This window comes from Lates calcarifer, linkage group LG12 (assembly GCF_001640805.2).
Source record: "Lates calcarifer isolate ASB-BC8 linkage group LG12, TLL_Latcal_v3, whole genome shotgun sequence".
In the NCBI taxonomy this organism is placed as follows: Eukaryota; Metazoa; Chordata; class Actinopteri; family Centropomidae; genus Lates; species Lates calcarifer.
Window position 1 is genome coordinate 5,359,199 of NC_066844.1, and position 25,752 is coordinate 5,384,950.

The following is a 25,752-nucleotide window of genomic DNA, read 5'->3' on the forward strand; positions in this document are numbered from 1 at the left end:
GTTTAACAGCACCTACACTTTACATACCTTTGCTTTGAAAATAATGTACAACCATGCAAAATGCAGTTTTTAATTGTGACAACCTTATAGCATCTGCTTAACTATGCTGCAGCAGTTGTATTTTTAACATTTTAATACACTAGGTATCTTTCCTGTAAACAAGTGTGATTTAGTTTTTGATGGTAACTTTAGTTTTTCTGCTGTTCTGCTGTGTACAAGAAGTAAAAGGCAATAAGAAATTACAGCACAAATACACAGTCTTTCAAACTGTCTTTTTCAAATTAAGACAAAGTTACATTTGTCATTTTTCAAATATGCACTTCCTTTGCTTTGGAATAGTTTGTCTCATGGTTGCTGTTTTTCTCATTTTGACAGATGTTCCAGTTAGTGAGTCACCCAGCTGGTAAGTTCCCTCTGATTCCAATCACAGTATGCGGAAAAGTAAACTCATCACCATACCACATCAGTGTCATGTCATTATGTCTGAGATTATGTCATGTATACACTCCATCCAAACACACCACAGTGGGTATGAGATACTGTGATGTTACGCTGCACCTATTTGTACAACATTTAGATGCCAGATGGCACGTCACACCCACAGTGAGAAGTGGTAATGTCAAGTAGAAAGTAATGTTGTTGTAATTCTACAGGGAAATCACAGGATTGCCTAATTCATTATGATGCATACAGTATGATAAGATGAGCCTTGTTTATACATTATGCAGTATTAAGATTAATGTAATTTAAAAAGCCAGTTCAGCCAAATCACAAATAAACATATTTTCCATGTAACCCCTTGTGGTATGTAGCCATGCAAATACAATTGGTTTTAAGTGTCTATCTTCAGATTTTGCGGTCACCCCAATACAGTGGATGTAAATGGAGATTAATTTGTCATGCTCAAACCACTGAAAAATTACATTTGAAAATTTTTATAGCATAGTTTCCTTCCAAAAGCAGTACATTCTTGTCATGGTAAACAGTGTAAAAAATAACATCAGTGACTTAATTTCCCAATTGAGTGTCCCTGTAAGCCAATCCAGTGAGCCAGGATCTTCATGTACAACACCAGGGAATTTGAACTGGCATGCCAAATGAAATGCAGTGGTAATTAATGTTATTAATCACACCTGTGTTTTTTCTGCTGTAACATGAAAATGTTTGAAACAGTTTTCTACAAGTGAAGTGGTCCAAATGAGTACACACAAGAGTAAAAACAAGAATTTCACAATGTGGAGCTTCAAGCTTGCTGTCACCAAACAAAATAACAAATTTAGGTTCAAGTTTTATTTATTGTCATTTGCATGCTTACACATGAAAACAAAAAATGTTCTCAGGACTGGCAATAACTCTAAATAAGAATAAAAACAATAATAAGCATATTCAATAAAAATACTAAATAGCTAGCAAAAGCTGAGCAGCATGGTGTCAGAAACAGAGCAGCATGGGTCAAAGTGCTTTGCTAGTGCATAGAGTTCATCAGTCTAACAGCCTCTGGGTAGAAGCTGTGTTTGAGTCTGTTTGTTGTAGCTTTGATGCTCCGCAGCTTCTTGCCCGAGGGAAGGGTGTCAAACAGATCATGGGCCCGGTGGGTGGAGTCCCCCATGATATGGGCCGCACTGCTCCTGTACCAGCTGATGTAGATTTCTTCAATGGAAGGAAAACTGCTGCGGGTGATCTTCTGGGCGGTTTTTACCACTTTCTGCAGCGCCTTCCTGTCAGCAGCACAGCAGTTCCCATACCAGGTGGTGATGGAGAAAGTGAGAGTACTCTCCACCACACACCTGTAGAAAGCCTCCAGTACTGAGATATTGAGGCCGGCCTGCCTCAGCCTCCTGAGGAAATAAAGACGTTGGTGGGCCTTCTTTAAGATGTTGGAAGTGTTTGTGGACCACTTTAAATCCCTGGAAATGTGGACTCTGAAGTACTTAAAGCTGTGGACCATCTCCACAATTGATCCAATGATAAACAGGGGTGCAGGGGTGTGGCCTCTCCCACTAAAATCCACGACCAGCTCCTTCGTCTTCCCTACATTGATACAGAGGTTGTTCTTCTCACACCAGTCCACCAGATCTTTCACCTCCTGCCAGTACTGTGACTCGTCATTGTGGGATGTCAGTCGCACCACTGTTGTGTCGTCTGCAAATTTCACAATATGGCTGCCTGGGTGCCTAGCTGAGCAGTCATATGTGAACAGTGTGTACAGTAGGGGGCTCAGGACAGATCCTTTGGGGGAGCTGGTGTTGAATATGATGGGGGAGGAAAAGTCATGGATACTGACAGTCTGTGGTTGGTGTGTCAAGAAGTCCAGGACCCAGTTGCAAAGGGAAGGTGTTAATCAGAGCAGTGGGAGTTTGCTGGCGAGAGTCTGTGTCAGTAGTTGTATTAGAGGATCCAAAACAATGAACTTGTACCATAACAAACAAAATGTTAATTACACATCTGCCAGTTACGTGTTATTACGCAGCATGATGACCAGTGTTTATGGAAAGACATATTTCTTTTGAGTCAGTTTTAATGATTTGAGTAGCACAAATGAAATTCAATTAATCTTCACTGTATTTGGATTGGCGGCACAACTTAAAAGATCTGCACACGCATGGAACACCCACTCAGGTTCATTTTAATTAGTCTGGCTGATGATAAGACCTGTGTGGGCTGTGTGGGCATGTATGACTGAGTCAGTGACAGCTCACCCACTCTCCTGTTAACTTTGCTACATGATTTAGGTTGGGACAAATCACACTTTTAGTACATGGAGTCTGCTGGCCTCACATAATTCTCAGTGCAGGCCCACCTAAGTTCAACCGAAGCAGAGGTTGAATCAGTCAGAACAGCTGAAAACACCTGGTGGATTTCGCAAAACCTTGGCACGTAAAACTGAAACAAACTGCAGGGTTCTGTGTCACTGGGGGTAATTTTATTTTTCGTATTTTGGGTGAAATGACACGTAATATTTGTGGAATTTTCCACATGGAAACATTAAAATCCAACTGATAATCAAAGATTTTATTATTGTTAATGTGAAGTGAACTGTTGACTCAGTACACATTTAATTGGAATAGGTGTATGAGTGAAATGACCCCAACCTTAATACAGTCAGACAGCATCTTTCATGCGATCAAGAAGACAATTTGCTTCAAGGCCTCAACGCAGTAAATGATAATGTGATAGTTTATTGATTTCTCTAAGGCAGCTGCCTTTTTGCCTGCCCCTATCTACCCGGAGGTTAGCCATCCTATTTAATGGCTCAGACAATGGGAATCTCACCAGTCAACATAAAACAAAATGAAATAATAAACACTGAAATATAGTTTTTAGATGTAAAGCTTATACGGCTTTCATACAGGTGATGCATAATAGCATCTGTTTTGAACGGATTGAACCAGATTGTGATATAACATGCTAAAGTAGTTAATTTATTCATTCATTTATTTTTACACTGCTTATCCTTTAGGGGGGCTGGAGCCTATCCCAGCACAGAGCCCCTGTATGTCACCAGATCACCATCACTCACCACAAGACAACCATTCACACTCACATTCACACTTACGGGCAATTTAGAGTCACCAAGTAACCTAACTTGAATGTCTTTGGACTGTCAGAGGAAGCTAGAGTACACAGGGAGAACCCACGCAGGCACAGGGAGAACATGCAAACTCCACACAGAAAAGCCCTGGGCGAACCAGGGTCGGTCCCAGAACCTTCCTGCTGTGAGACAACAGTGCTAACAGTGTTCTGGCCTGCATGATGAAACCTTGCAGGGGCCCTGATTTTTTGTGCAGCCCCCCACCTGTGCTTCTAGGAAGTGTGCTCAGAAACCTCTACTGACTTCAGGGGTTGGATTCCTGTGGGCTTTCCTGTGCTGGAAAGAGGGGCCTGTATTTGTACACAGGTGTGGTGTGAGCGTGTGTGTTCTGTATGTGTGTGTATATGTTTCTCCTGTGTGCATATGTGTGTGCATGAATGACTGCTTACGTGTGTGCTCTTATGTGCATGTGTGTGTGTGTTTGTGTGTGTGATGGAGTCACAGTGAGGTCTTGGCAATTTCTCATCCAGGGAAATTTCTGCTGAGTGCACATTTCCACTTTGGTTTAGTCAATAGCCCGCCTTTTAAAGAAGAGCTATCAATAGCACTTTCTGCCATCAAGGTGTTAAGACTGTCAGCACATCCAGCAGATCTGTCAGCAGTTTTAGAATAATATTGCCAAAATTACTTTGTGATTGTTATTGCAGAAATATGGGTTTTTCTTAACACTGCAGTGACAGCACATCAGCTTGTTACAGCTATTAGGCTCAAGGCAGCATTTCTCTCCTGTGAGTTTTATGCTCACTTCAGTGTTTGATGCCAACATTAACTTGACTTCACATTTCACCCAATGACAGATAGTTTTCATTAAACGCGTTGCATGGTATCTCAGCAATGAAAAGATTAACACAAGAGGTACCATGACAACACTGTGGCATGTATCTATCTGCTTTATGTACTCAGAGCTCTAACCTTAGAGAGTAGAACTTTACTTCAACTGTTTTCTCCCTTGTCAAAGTTACTTTTCCTGTTTGCCTTAACCTTTTACCCTTCTGCAACCTTTCAGAACTTTGCACATTTGCCCTTGCGAAGAAACTCATCTAATGTAGCTCACTGAACACATTTATTTTTCACAGCCCTTTTTGTTGAAGACCCTCTCACCTTGTTGTACTTGCCTCAGTTGGGTGTGTTGCGATAGCAAAAGAAAAAAAGGTGATACTGTGAAAGCATTAAAAGCAAACATGTACACAAATATAATGAGAAGCCATGAACCAAATACCCTGAGTGGTACCTAATTGGAGTCTGTCGTGTACAGAACAACTTGGGGCAGTAACACTGGGTGCATTGTGTGAATGATTTAATGTGAGGAGTGGGCAGTTGTTTATCAGGGAGATTTATAACCTGAGGACAAACTGAGCTCCATCAGTATGGTCAACACAATGCTTGTGCAGTTATAAAGAACAGCTATAACAGGAGAGACCAGGGGGCAAAACAGGTAGAGCTATGGCGTGCAGTACTGCCCTGGCACAGTAGCTGAGGGTAATGGAAACAGTGTGAGATTTGCATTCTGGCAGCTTCTACTTTAGGCTGTGCTCTGCCCCAGGCTGTGTCATTTACATTGAAAAATGATTCCTGTTTCTCTCCTTGAGCTATATGACTCACCGGGGCTCACAGGCACAGATAAGTTGTGAGGGGGTGTGCAAAGATATGCCTGGATCGATAGCTACACTGCTCAAATCACTCACGCCTGACATGAATGCATACAGTCAAGCGGACAAACTGTACATTGCTATTGTTCTGGCTCCACTCTAATGACAAGAGATCAGTTTAGTGTAAGAAATGTGTTGACAAATAGCTCTTTATTTTGTTTTCATGTGGGTGCAGATCATTTTTGTTCTTTTGATTGAGATGAATGATCCAGCATCACAGAGAATGGAGCTGAGTGTTTTGCAGCTTGACACTACTGCAAAACCAAATGGCTACTATCAGTAGCTCCAATATGACATGTTGGCAGGGCTTTATATCTACTCCCATATATGTGGTGGCAATTTAATGCACAACAGGAAGGGCATAGCACAGACCAGAATTGTAACTATTTTTACTATTTACTTTATAGATCATTTCATTAATTAGAATGCTATAATTTTAAAGTTATATTTACATATATTGTTAACTTTTAAATTCTTCTACCTTCCTACTTTCTAGATTGGGATTTGCTGAAATGTTGAAGTCAATATACAAATATTTTTTTTGTGTTTGACACATTCCGTGTATGGTAATACAACTGCTACAAACTGCCTACTGTTATTTTTTGATGATTGTCTGCACCAGGCATGCAGTTCTTTCTGACTTATAATACACACTGTACCTGGTGCTGTATCGTACAAGGAAAGATAATGGTTTGCAAGATGGTTGAATACAGATAGTCTACTTCTGTCACCACTTTAATATAAAGTAAGAGTCTGCACGGCTGCCTCCTCCGCAGTTCAGAATTATGGCATTTTATGCACATTATTTTCTTGGCATGTCACGTTTGTCTGTGAGTTGCCCATCACTCTGACTGGCTCCTGCTGCCGCTGCTGCTGCTGGCATTGAGAATGTTGCTGAGGTGTTTAGCAGAAGATTTAATTAGTGTAGATGGGACTCTCCTACACGATGGATCCTGTCATATTATCAGTCATGTGGGGGAGGACATTCCCTCACTGGCAGCATCAACACAGGCCATGTGATAGCTATGTCAACAATATTTTCCCTTGTGATGTCAGAGTCTGTTTTTAATAGCTGGATCAGGGCATGTTTTCATTCAACAAGCCAGCGGTGATTATAGTAGGCCGCAGGCATGACAGATAATGATTTGACAGTGCTCAGGGGCAAGTTTAGTAACTCAAGTAAAAAGCAGTAGGTGTGATTATATTTTTTTACACATGGCCTCGCAAAGGTTGTTCTATATAAGCCATCAGCACAACCTGCATACAGCTGTAATGTAAAAAGTAGCAGAAATTGTCACAAATGATATCCTAAAAGAATCAGTTTTGTTATTCTGAATAATACACAGTTTTTAGTATCACTAAAGGTCCTGTGTGCATATGTATGTACGAGTGCATGTAAAGTCTGCATAGAGAAAGAATGAAGGAGATATTCAGATCCCATACCTCCACCAAGGCAGAACGATCCTTTAAATATGTTATTTGGTTTTGAAATGTTTAATCTGTATCAAACTGCATCAAAGTGCATGCAATGGAAAACAATTATGGACTTCATGTCCAATTTTGATTTAATGAAAATGGTGAAAAGGTAAACCCAAAAAAACAAAGACAAAAACAAAAACTTATGTCACAATGCTGAGTAATAAATTCCTTATAAAATAGTGTTTGATCCACTTCAGTAGGGTATGTGTGCAAAGTTCAAAACTAGCTAGTTCACATAAACAAGCTAGTATCTTTATGCATTTATTATTTATATTATGTGAATATGAAAGTGTTAAAAGGAATATCACCCAAAAGAGGGCATCAGATCAAGATGTGATGAATTATACTTTGTACATGAACCAAATTGACACCATAAACTAATTCACTTGTTCTTTGGCCCATATGCCCTCACTTTCTGCCAAATTCCATGGAAATCTATTAATTTGTTTTTGACATATCTCTGCTTACTGTCCAATAAACAAACAGGAGAGAAAACAAAGCCTCTTTGGCGGACGAAAAAATGCATATCTGCCAGAATGGAAAACTAGTGTTCCAAAAAACTTACCTCAAAAACATCACAATAATTTGACAGCAGCAATATGTGTTCTGTCAGGCCTTAGGGAGTGTGCGTGTGCATGCTTGGATAGCAAAGAACTATTTCGACCCCCACCTCCAGCCACTGTGCCTCCCCTTCCTCTTTCTGAAATTAACTTGTAATGAGGCGCACAGCACTCAGTGTTAGTTTAACTGTGCTAATGTTTGGGTACCTTCCAGGGCCTCGGCAGCAGCAGACAAGCCCAGTACCTCAGCTCCTTGTGTGGGAGAGGAGCTCCGGGGGCTTCCTGCAGCGCCGTCAGCTGTGGAGACGCCGGCTGATTCAGGGGACCGCAGAAAAGAAACCATCAAGGAAAGCTCTGGCTCGAGGGACATCTCTGAAGGTACAGAACTAAATTATATTGACAGGGAAGTGATGCACCTTATATTGTAGATCAAGGGTTCAATTTCAGACCAGGAAGATTAAACCTAAGCTTGCCTTGGGATTCAGGCTCATTCCACCTATGTATTATAGTGTTCACATCGCAGACAGATTTGATAGAAAACCAACTGGGCCTCCAGAGTTGTGTAAACAGTCCTGTGGAGACCACACCATAATGACACTGGCAAAATAAATTGTGCACCACTATTTTGTTAGTACTGCACATGCACATTGCATCTCTTGACCTTGATCAAAGGTGACAAGAACACCGTATTACAGACCTACAGTCATATTATTGCTCATTGATTTCTACAGTGAAAGAGGTCCAGACACACATACCGAATGTAAAGACACCTGAACACACACAAAGACACTCTATTCACACACGTACCAACACAGTACACACTGGCTCATACACACGTATTCTCTGCCATGATTTGATTTCTACACAGACATGACATGAATCCAATTAATTCAGGATGAGGATCAATAGAGAACCATTTCCATGAAGGAAAATTGCTTTTGGATTTCAACTCAGTCAGCAGTGCTGCTGTTATTTGAAGGTGGCTCAGAAATGAGAGATGTAAAGGAGCCTTGCAATGCTGCATGACATTTTTTATGTCCCACTCCTCTGATGTATTTTCACACAGCCTCTGCTGTCATTTTGAACGTGTACAGTATATTTAAAGTGAATAATAAAACTATATTAAACCTCTCCTCCTGATATCCAATGCAGAGAGTGGAAAAAAGCAAGCTAACGTTAAGATAAATGACCACTTTTGCACTGATCTTAATGGGAAATCTATCACAATGCCTCATATGTGCTTTTACAATTGCTACTTTTTTCAAACACCAAGCTCTATGAAAAAAAAATCAGTTTGTCTTAGCCTGCTGTAGAGGGCAAAACCATGTTTTGTGTAGACAGGCTGTTTCGGTTTGACCAAATGCACTTTAAAAGTATTTCCTGTTTGTAAAAGCAACCATGTCCCTTCATTTGGCACATTGTGATGTGATTATCTGACACTGATTTGTAAATTGTGTGTTTTTTTCACATTTGCAACAACTAGGACATATTCATGTCAGTGTATTCTTGTGACTGCCTGCAGTGTCAATGTGACCTTTGAGTGAGTTTACTGGAGTGTCGTTGTGAGAAAAGTTAAATAAAAGTAAGAAAGCACAGAGAGGAACTTCTGGTTTACCACATTTGAAATAACAAGCCATGTTCCCAGGAGGCCCAGTCACTTTGCAGATAGGCTGATAGTCAGACTGATAGCCCAAATCCAGTTGTTTTCTTCTCTAGTCTGAATCCTTTCTGAATGCACAAGTGAAGGCAAGTGAGCGAGATATAAAGAACATTTGTGTAGCTAATCCTCTTTTGAAGAAAAACAGTTGCTCTTTGTTCATCTCCTGGATTCTGCTCAAGGTTGTTTTGAATTTTAGACTGAACACTGTTGAATAATCCACGACAGAATACACATCTCCAATCAGATTAATTGAAAACAGTGATTGTTGCTGTCCAGGGCTTAGGAGAAAGTGTTGTAGACAAATCACAGTTTAAAACCAAATCAATAAAGCTCAGTGAGCTAAATTAGGCTGAAACACTCTCAAAGCAGTTAATGACAAATCCTGTCGATGCGTAGAGATAGAATGGGTCAATAGCTCAAACAAGCTGGATACAATCATGTTGCATCACATGGACAAAGCCATTATGGCAACACACACAAGAGATGTGCCAGATCTCCCTTAGGAAAAAAAACTTTAAATGCAAATCATACAATAAGTATGTAAATTTTCAAAGGCTGTGTAAATTCCTAACCAGAAGCAAGAAGATCCAGCATCTTTTATCTATTCTGCTTTGCCAGAAGGAATATAGTTTGGAGTTGTGTGTGCATGTCTGCCTTTTTGTGTATGTGTGTTGTTTTTTGGGGAAAAATTTAAAAGATTGATCTAACAACAGGAGGTGCAACTATCAAACAGAAAAGGAGATAAAAGATGGAAGACAGGCACCACTATTTTTCCATTTTTGTTTATTTTGATGTTACTGGTTTTCTTTGCCAGCTTCATGTGTGGCTGAAGCCGAGCCACAACCGGCAGAGGCTTCAGAGGTGATCTATGATGACGTTCCATGTGAGGACCCTCTCTCTCCCGATGAAGGTTAGTAGCTATGACAGAATTATGTTTATTTAGTGTTTCTCCATCCATGAATCTTGTGTATGTGTGGAGCCTCTGATGTGTAACATTTTTGAGTGTTGAGCAGATATGATTTATGAAGATGTTCAGAGAGACAGTGGTCCTTTGAATGCCGACAATGGATGGAGCTCCAGCGAGTTTGAGAGCTATGATGAGCAGTCTGATAACGAGGCCAAACTACCAGCAAAGAGCAAGGTACTGTGTACACACACACAGTAGTCAGAGTGTGTTTGTGTGGATGCATTTCTGATATATGTATTTATCTAACACAAATCATCCTCTATGTTTATTTTAAATGGCATCATGACCGGCCAAGTTGTTTTGGTTGGTTTCCAGCACTTAGAAAATAATCAAGGAGAATATTTCATCTCCTGCTCCTCTAGTGCAGTTGTCTTTATTAATGCATAGAACTGGAAGGAAACTATAAAGAACATGAAAAATGAATAAAAGGCTGTCTCGCCTTTATACTTTCATTGTGGAATAAAAATAAACAAGAGGCATTTCTGTTTGAAAAGCCTCAGATCTCCTTGCCTCCTTCTCTGCCAAAGATGCTGTTCATCAGTGTTCTGTAGCATGGCTACAGAGTGTTAGTCTTCCACATGATGGCACTGTGTGCACATTCACATTGTGCTGCATTTCCCTTATGCTTCACCAGCCTTTAACATGCATGCATTGTTGCAGGCATAGGCATAATAAAGAAGTATTTTGCTCAGTTGAATCATTATTAATGTATAGACACATACCTGCCTTTACACATTTTACAAATTGAAGCTGTGTATTTATGGATATAACTACACTGCAATACAAGGAAATCCAGAATTAGGGCTTTGAGAGAGGAAGGAGACCAAAGGGGGAAAAAAAGCTTGTTGTATTGGGACAAACATGAGTTGCTCTGGTATTTACGGGAGGTTGTGGTGTGAAAATCCCCCCCAAAGTTCTCTTGGCATGCTTTTCCCAGGCCACTGAACAAAAGGAAGGATTCAGCTACACTGGTTGAACAATTAATGAAGAAACCTTGACTATTAAGGCCCGACAACACTTTTCCGCTAGCACAGCCTTCATCAAAAACACATTGTTTTTAATTAGTTTTGCCCGATTAATTTTTCACCAAGTGTACCTGAAGTTCTCCTCTTGTTCAGTTCACTGCTTAATTTGAGCAGCCTGGGAGAGCTGCGACAGAGTTTGCTTCTTTAATATTTGCCCTAAACTGCCTGTATATCCCCATTCCTCTGTAAACCAGTGGCCATTAGTCTCGTAGAGCGTAACCCCTTTGACCAAAGCAGTGCTCCAGGCTTTCACTCTCTGTGCTGATTAATTCCCGATGTTGAGTAGCTTGTTTTGCCTTGATCACTTTGCCTTCCATTTCCCTTTTCTATTTCCTCTCCCCTACATTTTTCTCCTCCCCTCGCCTTTTTGTGGCTAAACGCGACCTGCCCCCATGCCCTGTCCAACACCTATAGCTCTCTCCTGAAGTGCGTCGGCTGAGGGAACGCTGTGCCAGGACCAAACGTGAACTGGCCATGAGGCTGTCTGGCAAGCACAACTATGACATCAAGGTATATCTGCAGCAGCAGTGAACATGGTGATATATCACACTATTTCTTTGCAGAGCTCAAAGCACTCTGCTAGATGTTTGCCAAAAGGACTGACGATCACCCAGAGCTAAAATATGCTGTGTTGTATGCTTAGCTGACTCAGAGGCTTAACTGACTCTCTGCACCATCCTTCCCAGCTTTCCTTTGGACTGTGACTTTCCTTTAAGACTCTCTGTCGGCCTCTCTCTCTTTCCTTGCCTGGTTTAATATCAAGACGCATTTATGGGCCACATGAATTATTAAATAATATTCTGCGTATTTACTTCCATAAACACCAGTGCAACTTGCCCCCAATTAATGACCTACTTTCCTGAAGTAGCATCATTTAAAAATACTATCACCCTGGGTGTATTCTGGGTTTGTGGAGTCTGGTTGCAGGCCCTCTGTGATGCTCAGGGTGGAGTTTGTGGTCAGCTAAATTTTCCCACACTGAGCAATGCCACTCCGTTACTCTGATGTGGAGCTCACTCTGTTACCATAATCTCTCCATGATATGCTCACAGACTCTCTGATTAGAGGCTGTACAGCGACCCACAGGGAGTCGCAGATGGTGAGATTCATGATGAGCCCACTGAGCGCCACTTCTCTCCATCTTTCTCCAGAGGAGCACCGTAGGTTATCAACTCTCCACAGCATGGCACATTCCTTGTGCTCTAACGCTCCTTCGTTGTTTCTGTCTGCTCCTTCCAACCAGGTTCAACAGCTCATGAAGGCGGCGAAAAGTGGAACAAAGGATGGGCTTGAAAAGACCAAAATAGCCGTCATGCGAAAAGTTTCCTTCCTGCAGAGAAAAGATCAATTGGGTAATGCGGGGAAGTCTGAAAACTTTGTAATTGCTGGTCAGCTTGCTTATTTGGATAGAAGTCCTACTATTTTTAGTAATGGGCATTGCTTATGAAGTTTTGGTTTGTTGCTCCTTACAGTTGACTCTTTGAATTTGAGGCAGTTGCTTGTGTATAAAGCTAGCCAAGCCAAAGTAGTGTTTAAGGCAGATAGAGTAGAAAGTCTTACTTTTTCTTTATACAAATCCCTTCAGGGAGAAACGAAAGCACTGTGAAAAAGACTGATTTCACTGATTATGACTATAATAAATAAAACAGGCACACTTTCTCAGTTTTAAGACAGATGATGTGGTCCAGTAAAGTTTTTGATGTATGAGAGGGAGAGAAGGATGCAACTCATGTGATACAATATAGGTTGTGTTATAGGAACCCTTGTCTAACAATAGAGAAAGATTAGCATCCATTAATGGAGCATTGAGGAGCTCCATAAACCACAGATACTAGACCCACGCCTCAAACAAATCTCTGAGCCATCACAAAGAGGTAAAGAGGCCAGTGCTGCTATTTTTAGGTGTTGATCGAGGGAAATCTGCACGGCATTATATTTCTTTTCCACCAATCCTCTGTTATCATTCCAAAGTCTTTAATTGGAACGGTGGAAGCTTCTGGTATCTATGTCTTTATGGTTACGGGTGAAGTGGGGATTTTTTTTTTTTGAGACTGTCGAATGTCTTTGTGCCAATGCAGAGATGAGAATGTGCTGGATCGTGTTTTTGCAGACACACTTCTCTGTGCCTGCTTTACTCCTACAGAGATACAGTATTGTTTTGAAAGTTTTTTTTCTTTTTTTTCGAAGGCCTCCCTGCCTCCCTCGCTCCTTTCTCCATTGCTTTCTCTGTCTCTCCATCTTTTTTTTTAGAGAGTACAGAAGTCTCTTCATATTTTAGAGGTAATAAACTTTGTGTGTCGCAGTGTGTCTCCAGCTGCAGTGAGATCTGAAGGCTGCTTTTCTGTTGTTCCCTCTCTGTCTCATTCTGTCTCTCTCACACATACACTCACACACGCACACACTTTTTAACCTTTCTGTATTTTTCTCCTTCGTTTCTGATTGTCTGCAGAAGAGGAGGATGATGCAGGATACCTGGATGTAGCTGTGTCAGAAGTGAAGCACCCCCCCCCACAACTGAGCCCCATGCCAGAGGGGCTGACCAGCCACCAGGTGCACCTGACAGTTTTTGCAGATATTAATTTTTTTCCCATATATGTTTTAGCCAGCGTATATAGAAACATGTACTGTACTTAACATATCTAGCATTTATTTGAACAGTCTGTACCCAATAGCCTTGAGATAAGGCTCTAGGCTGTCATGTTAAAAGTATTCATTTGTTATCTCAGTGTTTTACGTATCTACTCTCTTTATTCTGTTTGGAAAAGCAGCATGTTTTATCACGGCTAGAACAGTTGCTTTCATGTCATATGAAATCCAATGATTCAGACTCTGATTGAGGCCTTGTTCAAACAGACCCACTCCTCTTTGAGTCTTTTTTCTCCTGTGACAAACACATGATTATAGCGCAATCCATCAACCTGCGCCGTGCTTAACTGAAAGCATACCGTACACCGCAGCCCCATCATGTCCTCTTAGTGCAAGATTTCCTGACTGGTCTGTTGTCGACGCAGGTTGTCAGACGCCATATCCTTGGCTCCATCATTCAGAGCGAGCGGAGCTACCTGGAGTCTCTCAGGAGAATCTTGCAGGTGAGTTGTTTAGTCCCTGTTGTCCTCCTCTGCCACATGCAATATCTTCACCATTTAGCCATTATGAATTACACTGACAAGAGAAGTGGTGATATCCATCAAATTACCAAGGTGTCTCAGCATAAATAATCCTGATAAAACAACTGTCCTCATTTCTGTGGCGTTGTGCTGATGCTGAGAGAGAGAGAGAGACTGTCAGGCATGCACAGGATGGGGTAAAGCCTCTCCTCTTTAATCTCTCTTTTTAGTGGGGAAAAAGAGACTTGTTATCTTTTAATCACAGAAAAATAAGAGGAGCACCTACTGAAATGGAATCAGCAGCAATCAATGGCTACCTTATGCACTGCAAAATCTCTCACTGTCAAGATACAATGTGCTACCTTTGTTGTCGAGAAACATGATTGTGTGTGATACTTGAGGAGGCTTTGCTCTTTTAAAATCTCTGTTGTTATTCAGAGTCCAGCCAAGTGGTAAATGCAGTGTCTCCAGACAGATAACATAAAAATATGAAAGGCCACAAGCACAATTAGACTCTGAGGGTTGTAACTTTCATTTTTACTGTAAAACAGATTACACAGTTGTTCGTGTAATGCTGCCTGCCCATGTTCTTTCTGTCAATAATTTATTTACTGTTATGGATTTGCAGAGATAACACTTGCAAAACATCAAAAATGATCACCGCTGTTGTTCAGATAGATTCATGTTTTGTGTTAAATACTGTTTTCATCTTTCATCTTTCATCTCATCATGTTTGGCTTCTACATAATATTATCTATACTTCAGCATGTTCAGATTTAAAGAAGTCATGTTTACTGGCATGCCATCCACAAAGAGCTTGTCAACTTATTTCTGTAGGCTATGCTAATATTCCCATGAGGGCTGACTGGAGAGTCAATCAATGCCCCTTTCACCATGTTGCTTTTGCATCTGTAACTCTGCTGGGAGCTGCTTTTTGCCATTATTATTCTGGCTTTTATGATTACAAGTCACCTTGAGTTCTGAACATGTTTGCTAGTGGCAAATGCTGCTTTATGGGTGAATCCTTTGGATTGGTGTGTTTCCAGGCACCATGACTACATTTCCTCATTATCCCTAATTCATGGGATATTTGTCAGTTACCTCTCAGCTGTCTTTTAATGCTACTGAAAAGAGGAGATTCTTTGGGAAGGTGGACTGCTGATTCATCTCAAGAATCCACCTCTCTCACACACACATATACATCTGCACATATCAGCAAACAATAAAAACCAAATTTTTCTCACCAGGAATACCACAGACCATTGATGGAAGCTGATCCACGCATCTTGAGTCCACGGAAGATCCGGCCAATATTTTACCGAATCAGGGAGATCACACAGTGCCACTCCATGTTTCAGATTGCGCTGGCGTCTCGTGTGGCTGAGTGGGACAGCAATGAGAAAATTGGAGACTTATTTGTTGCCTCGGTTAGTGTGCATGTGCATGTTTTCTGTTATGTATCTTCATGTGTGTGAAATACAAATGCAAACTAGTGGCTTATTTGCTGTGTTATTGTGTGTGTGTGTGTGTTTGTTTGCATTGTTTGTTTGTTTCTGTGTAAATTGCAATCGAAGACTTACATTCTGGGTAGAAGTGCTGATATTTTTCTTGGCATTTCTATCTAACTTTATAACAGAGTCTCTGCTACCAGGGTTATAATGAGGTTTAGATTAGGTTTAGTACAGGTTTTAGATTGAGCAAACAGGAGTAGTTTACCCCAAACATGAAATCAATTACAGTTGTGATGAATATCTCCACTGCATCCAATGCTCTATGGGATACGTGTTTACAATTTTTGGCACTAGAATAAATAGTGTTCAGCTGTGAGTTTTCTGTTGTGAGTCTCTGCAGTGTGCTCATCCATAAGGTCCACTAATTATTTACCTATTAAAGGGGCTGATTCAACCCTCTACTTCTCTGCTGGCCATTACAGTGCTGTTCCATTGATATCCTAGGACCTACCATCAAATGAGGCCACTATGGAAAAGGAAAGTGCTGGGACTATGTACACCTCATCGAGCTGCCCCTTTGTCTAGTAGCAATGTATCTGTATCTGCAGAACTTGTAGTAAGATCTGAGAGGCAGGATCCTGAAGGAGGGTGGGAGCAAACAAGGTTAATTCTTTCATGTGATTTGCTAAGTCCCCACCACTCCTCAAACTGCTACTATCAGCTGCCTGGTGTGGGTTTAATTGAGGAGAGAGAATAAATGTCTACCACACAACCCCCCCCCCACCACCACACACACACACACACACACATGCAAACTCACACTTTCACACTCTCACACTCCACCACCTCATTCCTCTTTGCCCAAGCTCTTAAATGGCTCGTGAAGGGTGTTGCGGTAACCGGGATGGTAAACAAACCAATTTTTTTAAGTACTATACTTAAATGGCCATTTTCTAGCCTCCCTTTACATTGAAATTACCTTTGGGTTGCCCTGCAAACAGGATGGTTAGCCAGACATTCAAGATGTCAGAGGAAATTACATGACTGTGTTTGTGGATGCTGGACAAAATAATCAAACATGGCAGAGCAGTAGACCCTCTTATTACAGGGCTGTTGTCACAAATTCAGATAATTATTCTTGTTTCTGTTTCCACAGTTTTCCAAGTCGATGGTGCTAGATGTATACAGTGATTACGTGAACAACTTCACCAATGCCATGGCTCTCATTAAAAAGGCATGCATGTCCAAACCAGCTTTTCTGGAATTCTTAAAGGTGAGCTTCTGCCAATGAGCACAAAATGTTTCCTTTTCCCAATTTTCATATTGAAGTAACTCAATTGTTTTTTTGCTCCTCTGTTTTTTGTCTCTATAGTATTCAGCAGATGCTGAATCTAGCAAAGCCCCAAAGCTAAATGCTTCAACAATACAGAGTTCTCAGGTTTTCACAGAGACAGACAAATAATTCAGTGTGTAAAAAGGTAGTGTTTACTTAGAATATAAAGTTAAATATAAAATTGCATTGAGTTCATGGCTGGTATTAGATTTTATTATACATATCATAAATTATAAATAATATAGTTCATACTACCATGTAGTTTTCACTTAGCTAGATTGCAGTACTGTATTACCAACTATGCTACTGTCAACCTTAGAAATGTCCAAAGTTGTCCAGGTAATACACGTGGCCTATATTTATGTTTAAACACATCGTTATTCTTAGAATATGACAATGATTAATGTGTATTTGTATGTTTCTTTGTGCACTTGAAATGTTTTAGTATTTATCTTGAAAAGTTTAATAATGAAACACAGAGAAATGTGTAAATTGATAAATACCAGAGACTCGATTAAATTGCAGAATGACTCACAAAAAAGGAAAGTGCAACACTCGTGGTTAATCTATATATGAAATGGAAAGTGGGAATTTGACAACTTTCCACAAACAGACAATTAAGATGCGTTCTACTGTTTACTTAATGTTTCAGATATTAATTAGGGATTGTGAACAACAAAACATGGTGCCAAGGTGCATAGAGGGTGCCAAGAAATGATTTGAATGTGCTGAGTTTAACAATTCCCCATGTGACTAGCATTCATGTGTGAGTATGACCTGGATCAGCTGTAATGCTGATTTACAGAACCAGATCACACAGCTGACTGCCCTGCATGTTACTCCAGATAACATGCGTCCCTCTCTTTCTTTTAAAATGTTCCTCTGTCTCTCCTGCTGCCTGTTGCAGCTCTCACTGGCAGTGTGGAGACAAATCAAATAATGAATTGGCTAGACACAGACTGGAAAGAAAAACACTGAGTAAATGACTTGCTTCATTATATTGTTTTTAAAATATTGTGGAGACATTGACTGTGTGAACATGACAATAAGCACACAAGGAACATTTGCAGGGATGGAGACTTGTAAATTCAGCGTTTGAATACAGTTGGCAGACATTATTATGTAATGTGAGGGTTGTGGGTTTGCAGAGAAGTAACAAGATGAGTTCAGTTCCCCACATGAATAAATAAATAAGTTGTGTTTGGTAGAACAGAACTTTGAAAAGTTAGCATACCACCTCTGAAGCATTTTCAGTGCATGCAGCAGCAAAGAGCCCATCTCCATCGACATCTTAACCTGGTCAAGTGTGAAGTATGAAGATTTTACTCTTTGCTCATAAAACTTTTCTTGGCATCCACCCAGAGGTCACCTTTGGTTTAGCTGTGAAAAGTTACATGTTTACGCAGGTCCCGAACATTGAATATGGCAGACTAAAATACTGTTTTTTAAATCACTGCCTTCTTCTCACCTATGATTTGTAAGTTAGATGGCTGCTGACCACTGACTGCTGGTATCTCCTCCTTGTGATTGCATATATGGTGTCTTGCCAGCCTAGTGTTTGTACTATAGTTACCAAGGGGCTTCATCTTTACGCCCGTTCACACTGAGCAATTTTTGGCTGTCCCAGATGAAAGAGAAACGGGATAAAATCTTTGGTTGTCAGTCAAAAACAGTCGGCTTCAATCTTACTGTTGGACAAATCCCTAGACTTAGAGCTTTGGTGACTGAAGACTGGGCTGTCTCAGAAATGTAGGACTGGAATCCCTCTATGTGACTGCAGCTATGACTCATATTTACAAACCTAACAGTTAGGATACAACATGAATTAATGTAAATTACACCAGCATGCAGGTGGATCCCTGTAATATTGGCATCCTGCTGCTCTGCAAGTTACTGACTTTATTGATAACTAGTTAGGTCACATTACTACTTACATAACATAATGGGAATTTGTTAGATTAATTCTGATTGGCTAATTAAGTGCACATGTCACTTTGAATGAACTCCACATGTGGTTCAGCCTTTGGAGCCTGTCAAAGAGCTCCACTTGTGCTTATAGAATTAGTTACATATATCCTCTCCTGTCAGCATACATATATGCATAACACACACTATTTAGCCACAACATACAACTGGTAACTGGTATTGATGTTGTGGCTGATCAGTGTAATTTGTACCCTTTGTAGATTTTCATGAATTGATTTAATTTTGTGCTCAGTTTTTTAATAAGAAGACACCAGCCTTTTACAGGTGGAAATTTTTAATCAGAATTCAATATTATCAAAATCAGATATCACAATATTTTTGACCAAATACTGTGTGTGTAAAAAAATGGTGTAAAGTTCATTAATATAATTTGATGTTATCTATTATGTGATGACATAGTATGTGACAGTGACTGACGGTCTAATAATGTTAATATGATGACCAAAAAAGCTGAGGTATTCATCATTCTTTTCACTCAGCTGGAAATATCAGATAAGCTCAGATATTTGTGAATTTAACAGACTGCAACATTAAGGGCTAGGAAAACACAAATTTTGGCTGGATCATGATATTAAAATTACCAGAATCTAAGGCAGCATCTGATCATCTCAGAACATCAATGTCAGTCCAATTTATTTTAGAATATGAAGTGTAAATTAAATTGATATTTAGCTCTAATCTACATGTATCATCATCAAAAGTTCAAAAAGTTTTGTAAGCCTAAGGAAAAACAAGTAACAGGTTATACATATTTATATATATTTCCACTTTTATGGCTGACTCACAGTTGATTATATCCAACGTTTACTACCATATCATCTATTAAATGTGTCTAGTTGTTTGCCTTTTTATACTGATGGTGTCATCCTACCACAGACTTGACACTGCACCAAAACAATATCTTCTTCTGACCTACGCCCACAGTAATACATTAGACATAACACAGTCAAAAAATCTCCTCTTTCATACTCTCATATGACTAACAGACCCTGGTTTTCATACCTTATTCACCCACTCACACGCCCACTCGTGGTCTATAGAGCATTCTGACAAGCTCCTCTTAAAGTAGGAATAACATAGTTTCCTCTTAATGGCCTTTCTGTGCAAGAATATTTTTCCAACTGCAAGCTCTGTTTTCATTTTCTTTTTTCTCTTTTTGCTTTCAGAAGAAGCAGGCATCTAGTGTTGACCGGATCACCCTGTATGGCCTAATGGTTAAGCCCATTCAACGATTCCCCCAGTTCATATTGCTCCTGCAGGTATAAAGTGTTGTTTAGATAGGGCTAGTCATTTAATTTGTTTTAATTAAGTGAATCCCTTCAAGTCTTACTAGCTAAAAAACTTCCAATATTAGAAACTTCAGTCAAATTAAAGATTAAGCAGAACACACACTTAATAAAGATGCAAAGCTGGAAGGCAACATGAATTGATTATGGATTTTAACTTATGCAAAGTACAAGAAGTTGTACCTCACGGAACTTTACACTGGGGTTAGCCTGAGCTTGAAAAATAGCTAGCCACATCAGTTTTTCATATTGCTGGCTTTACATCCCTACTCTTCTACTTTCTATTCTGAGCAAAGATTTGGATTTGAGCTTGACTTGCTGGATCTGCAGCAGCTCATTTCATCCCTCAGTAGGCATTGATTATCCATGAATTCAAAAGATAAGTTATGAATGTGAATCAGGCATTTTCTTCTAGCCTAAACTCAGTACTCCAAAGAGGAAGTGTATGTATTAAATCAAACATTACAGGGAACCAGAGCTCAAGGTGTTGAGGCACATCTAGATGCAACTTTCAACATGTCACAGATGCAGGACAAGCATAGATACGTAACCCCCATAGCCTATGCTTAGACATACTTTGATCATTGGAGTTTTCAAATTTGTTTTTAATCGGTTTGTTTTAGCTAACACTGCTTACAAGAGGATGGGAAGTGCAATACGATGAGCTTCACAAAGTTTACATAACCACTAGTGAATCAAGGTGGTGTAGCCTCAATCCTCTCGAAACTGTAACATGCACACACCTAAACTCAAAGACAGTATTTCACTCAGATTTGAACTTTTCAAGGGTGAAGACAACACTCCCTAAAAGAACACATTATTTTGTTAGGATTCAGTATATTGTAGGATTCAGTGGAAAGTATTAAATCATAAACAATGTGGTTTGTATTTTTTGAACTTGCTGTGTCTTTACTTAAAACTTTCCTTGTGACCTTTTCTAGGACATGCTTAAGAATACACCAAAGGGCCACGTGGATCGGCTGCCCCTGCAGCTTGCTCTGACAGAGCTGGAGATGCTGGCTGAGAAGCTGAATGAACAGAAACGAGTAGCTGACCAGATTACAGAAACTCAACAGCTAGCCCGCAGCGTCAGTGATCGCCTGCTCAGTAAGGTGACTGGATACACACACACTCCCTTGTGCAGATGTACGTGTACATGCACATGCACACATGCCCCAATCAAATCAACTGTGAGCCAGCCTCTGAGCCCTTTAACTCCTCTATGTTGTTATCACTGTGAGCCAAACACCTATGAATTAAACTAGTATATAGCAATCGCTTATATCACTTTCCCACACATTAATCTAGGGAGGCATTTTTATTTAGAGAAATTATCTCCTAGAAATGATGGCCATTATCATCCCTAAACAGTACCAAATGCAATGGCAGAGGCGTTGCCTCTCCATTACCACACTGAAATTACAGTCCTGCCGCTGCAAATCTGAACAAATGCTGCTCTGAATAAGAAGAATTAGGGGGTAAATGAGACATTTAATTGGAAACTGTAAGAGAGCTATCTCTTTCACCCTGTCTCTCTCTCTCTCTTCCTCTTTCTCTCTCTCCATTTTACCTCCCTTCTATTCCCCACTTGCACTCTCTTGCTTACTCTCTTGCTTACCTCCTCCCTCCACTTATACACTCTTCTTCTCTTTCTCTTGTGTGACTGCATCTTCGTCTGTCTTCCTCTTTCTCTCACCCTCCCCCTTTTTTATTTCTCTCTATCAGCCCTTGCTTTCCAGGACTCTAAGATGAGCTGATTCGGCCAATCTCCCCTACTCCACACAGAATTCCATTTACTGCGGTGACACTGCAGAATTCCAATAGGAAACAGTCTACTCTATTGCCCCCATAACCATCCAATGAAATATTCATTCTTTGTCTCAAAGTATCTAAGCCGCCGGAACAGGACAGATAACAATGTGAGTGAGAATGGGTTTCGCACACACACACACACTTGCACTCCCACTCCCACTCACACATGCACATGTGCATGGCGCAATGCCCTTTGTGCCTATTGATGCTTGAAGACTTTAAGGTTATATTCTCATAGCAGCCCACCTCTTGAGGGAGCTGTATTGTTTTGTAGCCATCAAACGGCAGTCTCAGTCAGACTAATGATTCATTTTGGTTGCTATTTGAGCCACAGCCAAAAGCAGCAACAGATTGCCTGCAGATAGGACATCCTCTTCTGTGAAATGTGGTCAGAGGCATTACTGCACTGCAGGTTGTAGAATGGGCACGACAGAGAAATTCATTATTTGCTGAAATTTGGGCCTTTTGAAGAAACACAAACATCAAAGTATCAGGATGTGAACTCCTTATTTGGACTTAACCTGCTGCTTGCGGTATAGTGGCTTCACTTAAATTGTAATGAGCATGGCTTAGACTGGCACAGTGTGCATAAAACTAAAACTATTGATTTAGGCAGTCATAAAAGAAGCTGGACCAAAGTGATAAAAAAGCTTTCTGTTGCTGTTTCCTTTTGCCAAACATATGGATGACTGGAAAGCACAGCATGTGCCAACATACTGTCGCTCAAATTGCATCTGTTATTAGATTCTTCAACTGTTTGTGTGTGTGTGTGTGTGTGTGCACTCGCAAGGTGTGCATGCAGCAAACTCTCCCTGTGTAGTTGCCCTGCTGTGGTGGAAATTATTGTGTGTCCCAGCTAAGCCAGTTTGGACTCTGTGATATTGGTATGCTGCATAGCATGATACAGACAAAAAGACAAAAGAATGTGAAGTATGTTTTGGAAGTATCTAGTTAAAAGATAATAATAAATGTTTCTGGCATCTCCTGGAGTCCCATGGAATTGAAGATAGCCCTTAGGTTCCTCTCTCATCACTGTAAACACGTGTGCAAGGCAAAGATAGTGAAAGAGCAGTCTCTCTTTTAACTAAGTTTGCCAAATGAACAGGCTAGAGATGTGTGTGTGTGTGCTCTTTTTGTTTATATGTATACACACATTAAATGACCTTCAGTAGCATGAATGTGTTGCTAATCCCTGATGAGACATCTGTTCCTCCAAGCCTAACTTCTGTGTCCTCCAGGCACTGAACTCTGGAGTACTGGTCCTTTGTGGTGCTGTCTCCCCTGCCTCTGATCTGATTGCTGTGTCCCTTTTAGCAACTGAACTCGGAGCAGGGGTCACTGGTCCTTTGTGAGACGCTTATTGAGACTGTGTATGGTGAACGGGGACAAGTCCTGAAGTCAAAGGAGAGAAAGGTCTTCCTCTTTGATGATGTGCTCATCTGTGCCAACATAAATGTCAAGTAAGTCCCTCTTGTAGAGGAAACTGAACTATATGCCCTTGTATTGAAGAGTACTTTGCTAATGTGATCATAATGCATAGCTCTAGCATGAAGTTGTGTATAAGTTTTTAAAGGAAAGTCTGCTAAACTGCACAGTTAGGAGAAATAGCTATTAGGTGGCACAGGGCTCTAATGTGATGCCCTAGGTTTCGCAAGGATATTTTGGCAAACTGCATAGTAAAGAGAAATAGCTGCTAGGGGTTTTGGGCACTATCTGAAGTTGCAGGAGCTTTATCAGCTTTAAACAAATGGTAGAATGCCTAACTACAGCTACAGGAGTCCTAGATTACTGACATAAAACATTTTTTGGTTTCTTTCCAATTTATTTTCTGTGACAGCGCCATTGATCACATCTCTCCCTCTCTTTCCCTCTCTCTCTTGATAGAAGTAAACAGGAAAGGGATTTCGTTTATTTTGCAAAGCTCCTGTCAAAGATGTCGCTTAAAGCTCTCTTGTTCAGCCTTCAAAGTAATTATCGCTCTACGTCTCATTCAACTCAAGTGTCCCGAAGTTGACTTTGTCTGCCCTCCAGGATCTTGACAAACCGATCACAATGTTGATTGTCTGCGTGATTACAGGAATACATGAATAGCAATGAACTCCTCCTCACAGCCAGGGGTACAATTTTGGTAGGGAACATGGGTGATCATACAGATTCTAATTCCCACTGCCAAGTCTTCCTCATGACATTTCAAAGAGCGTCTCCTCCTATGGAGCACTGGGTGTTGTGCTGTTCGCAGGTTGCGGAAAGGGAGGGAATTTCTCTCGGGTTGTTTTGATCCTCTAATTTTCTTTTCTTCTTATCTCCACCAGGGGGCCTCCAGATATCAGCAGTCTGGTCCCTGTTGGCCCCAAGTACACCATGAAGTGGAGCGCCCCCCTACAGCAGGTGCAAGTGGTAGAGGTTGGGCAAGAGGGCTCTCAAAGCAAAGACACCTTCTTCCAGCAGAGCGGGGCTAAGAGGCCAAGTGGTGCCTGCACTTCAGGTAAAAAACTGTGAATTGGTTCTATCTCATTCCTTCCCCGCATGCCTCATCTTCTAGTTAATCTCATCACTTGGACTGACTTGACTAGTCTCAGCACTCTCCTCTGACTCAGCAAGGCAAATCTGTTTCTGTTCTCAAGTGTCCCGCGGAGGGCTGGAGATGCATTCGTGCTGCTTGTCACTCTGATTGAGGATGTGTTTGTGAGGAGGATAGTGATGACGGTCACTTGTTCCCATCTGCCTGGGGTGTTTTATCTTGGAGAGAGATATGGAGGTAGAGAGCCCCCTGCCGCATCATCCCCACAGTCTCATTTCACTCTCTGATAGACCACAAACACATCTAGAGTGGAGTCATCAATCTGCAGAGATTATTCCTTCTCTTTCCAGGCCCAATTAGAGAGCCAGTAGCAGTAGATAGGAATCGGTGGTTGAAACACTAGTTCTCCCACCACCCCTCACAAAACTCTAGTGTATACAGAGCTTGACGAGATCCCTGATAAATGTGCCATGGGAAAAGGGAGATACAAAACCTTATCAGGATGTAATGGTACAGGCTTTTTAAAGTTGCAGCTCCATGACTTAAATATTAATGGTGCCTTCTTCAGAGCTACCCGTGTCATGCTCAGCAAGCAGCTACTGTTTTGAGAGCTGGTTTAGATTCTCACTGGATTAAGTTTTCAGTTTTTCAGCTAGTGTCGTATACTCACAACTTTGCTGCAAGGTTTTGGGATCATTTAAGGTTAGCTCTCATTGCAGTTATCTCTCTTCCTTTTCCTCTGTCTAACTCAGCAAATGCTATGCCCCCTAGAGGGTGCTGTATTCTGTATTCTTTCTCCGCTCTTTAAAAAAAAAAAAAAAAAAAAAAAAAAAAAAAAAAAAAAAAATATATATATATATATATATATATATATATATATTATATATATTTTTTTTTACCTTTTGTCATGGTGGGTCACCTTAATCATGTCTATGTGAACATCTGTGGAGCCAATCCCCAAATTTTTATTCAAACAGGCCATCCCATCTATTTATAATTCCATCCCCTGTGATGTCATTCAGTGGGGTGTGCAGTCTAAATCCTGTGCTCCCTCAGCATTGCTCAAAATGGAGTCATTTTTCTTCTTTTGCAGGCCCTGTTGCCCTTCTTTATTGAAGAAACCTGGCCTTTAGGGAAATCCAGGCCCTGTCTTTCTTACTCTTCCCCCTTGCCTGTGTCTCTGTTGGCCTGTCACTCACCCTGTTTGTTCTCAAAAACACATGAGGGCCCACCAATGTATGTGATCTTTTCCCTGAAAGCAGACTGTGCCAGTTGTTTACTCTCATGCTGTCTTACCTTCATTCTGCCCCCATTACACCTCCCT

The 25,752-nt window shown here is 40.7% G+C and overlaps 1 protein-coding gene across 2 annotated transcripts in view; it reads left to right on the forward strand.

Moving 5' to 3' along the window:
• Positions 1–25,752, forward strand: part of arhgef10la (Rho guanine nucleotide exchange factor (GEF) 10-like a) — a 97,216-nt gene that overhangs the window by 10,228 nt on the left and 61,236 nt on the right. Inside the window, exons 3-16 of one of the 2 annotated variants that reach the window (XM_018679504.2) lie at positions 376–403; positions 7,495–7,658; positions 9,755–9,850; positions 9,954–10,081; positions 11,347–11,442; positions 12,176–12,284; positions 13,382–13,482; positions 13,944–14,021; positions 15,287–15,466; positions 16,647–16,763; positions 19,976–20,068; positions 21,037–21,207; positions 23,222–23,367; positions 24,220–24,392. In XM_018679504.2, coding sequence (XP_018535020.1) covers positions 376–403; positions 7,495–7,658; positions 9,755–9,850; positions 9,954–10,081; positions 11,347–11,442; positions 12,176–12,284; positions 13,382–13,482; positions 13,944–14,021; positions 15,287–15,466; positions 16,647–16,763; positions 19,976–20,068; positions 21,037–21,207; positions 23,222–23,367; positions 24,220–24,392 — 1,680 coding nt within the window. The remainder of the gene's footprint in view (positions 1–375; positions 404–7,494; positions 7,659–9,754; positions 9,851–9,953; positions 10,082–11,346; positions 11,443–12,175; positions 12,285–13,381; positions 13,483–13,943; positions 14,022–15,286; positions 15,467–16,646; positions 16,764–19,975; positions 20,069–21,036; positions 21,208–23,221; positions 23,368–24,219; positions 24,393–25,752) is intronic. The other variant, XM_018679512.2, reaches the window with a different exon arrangement.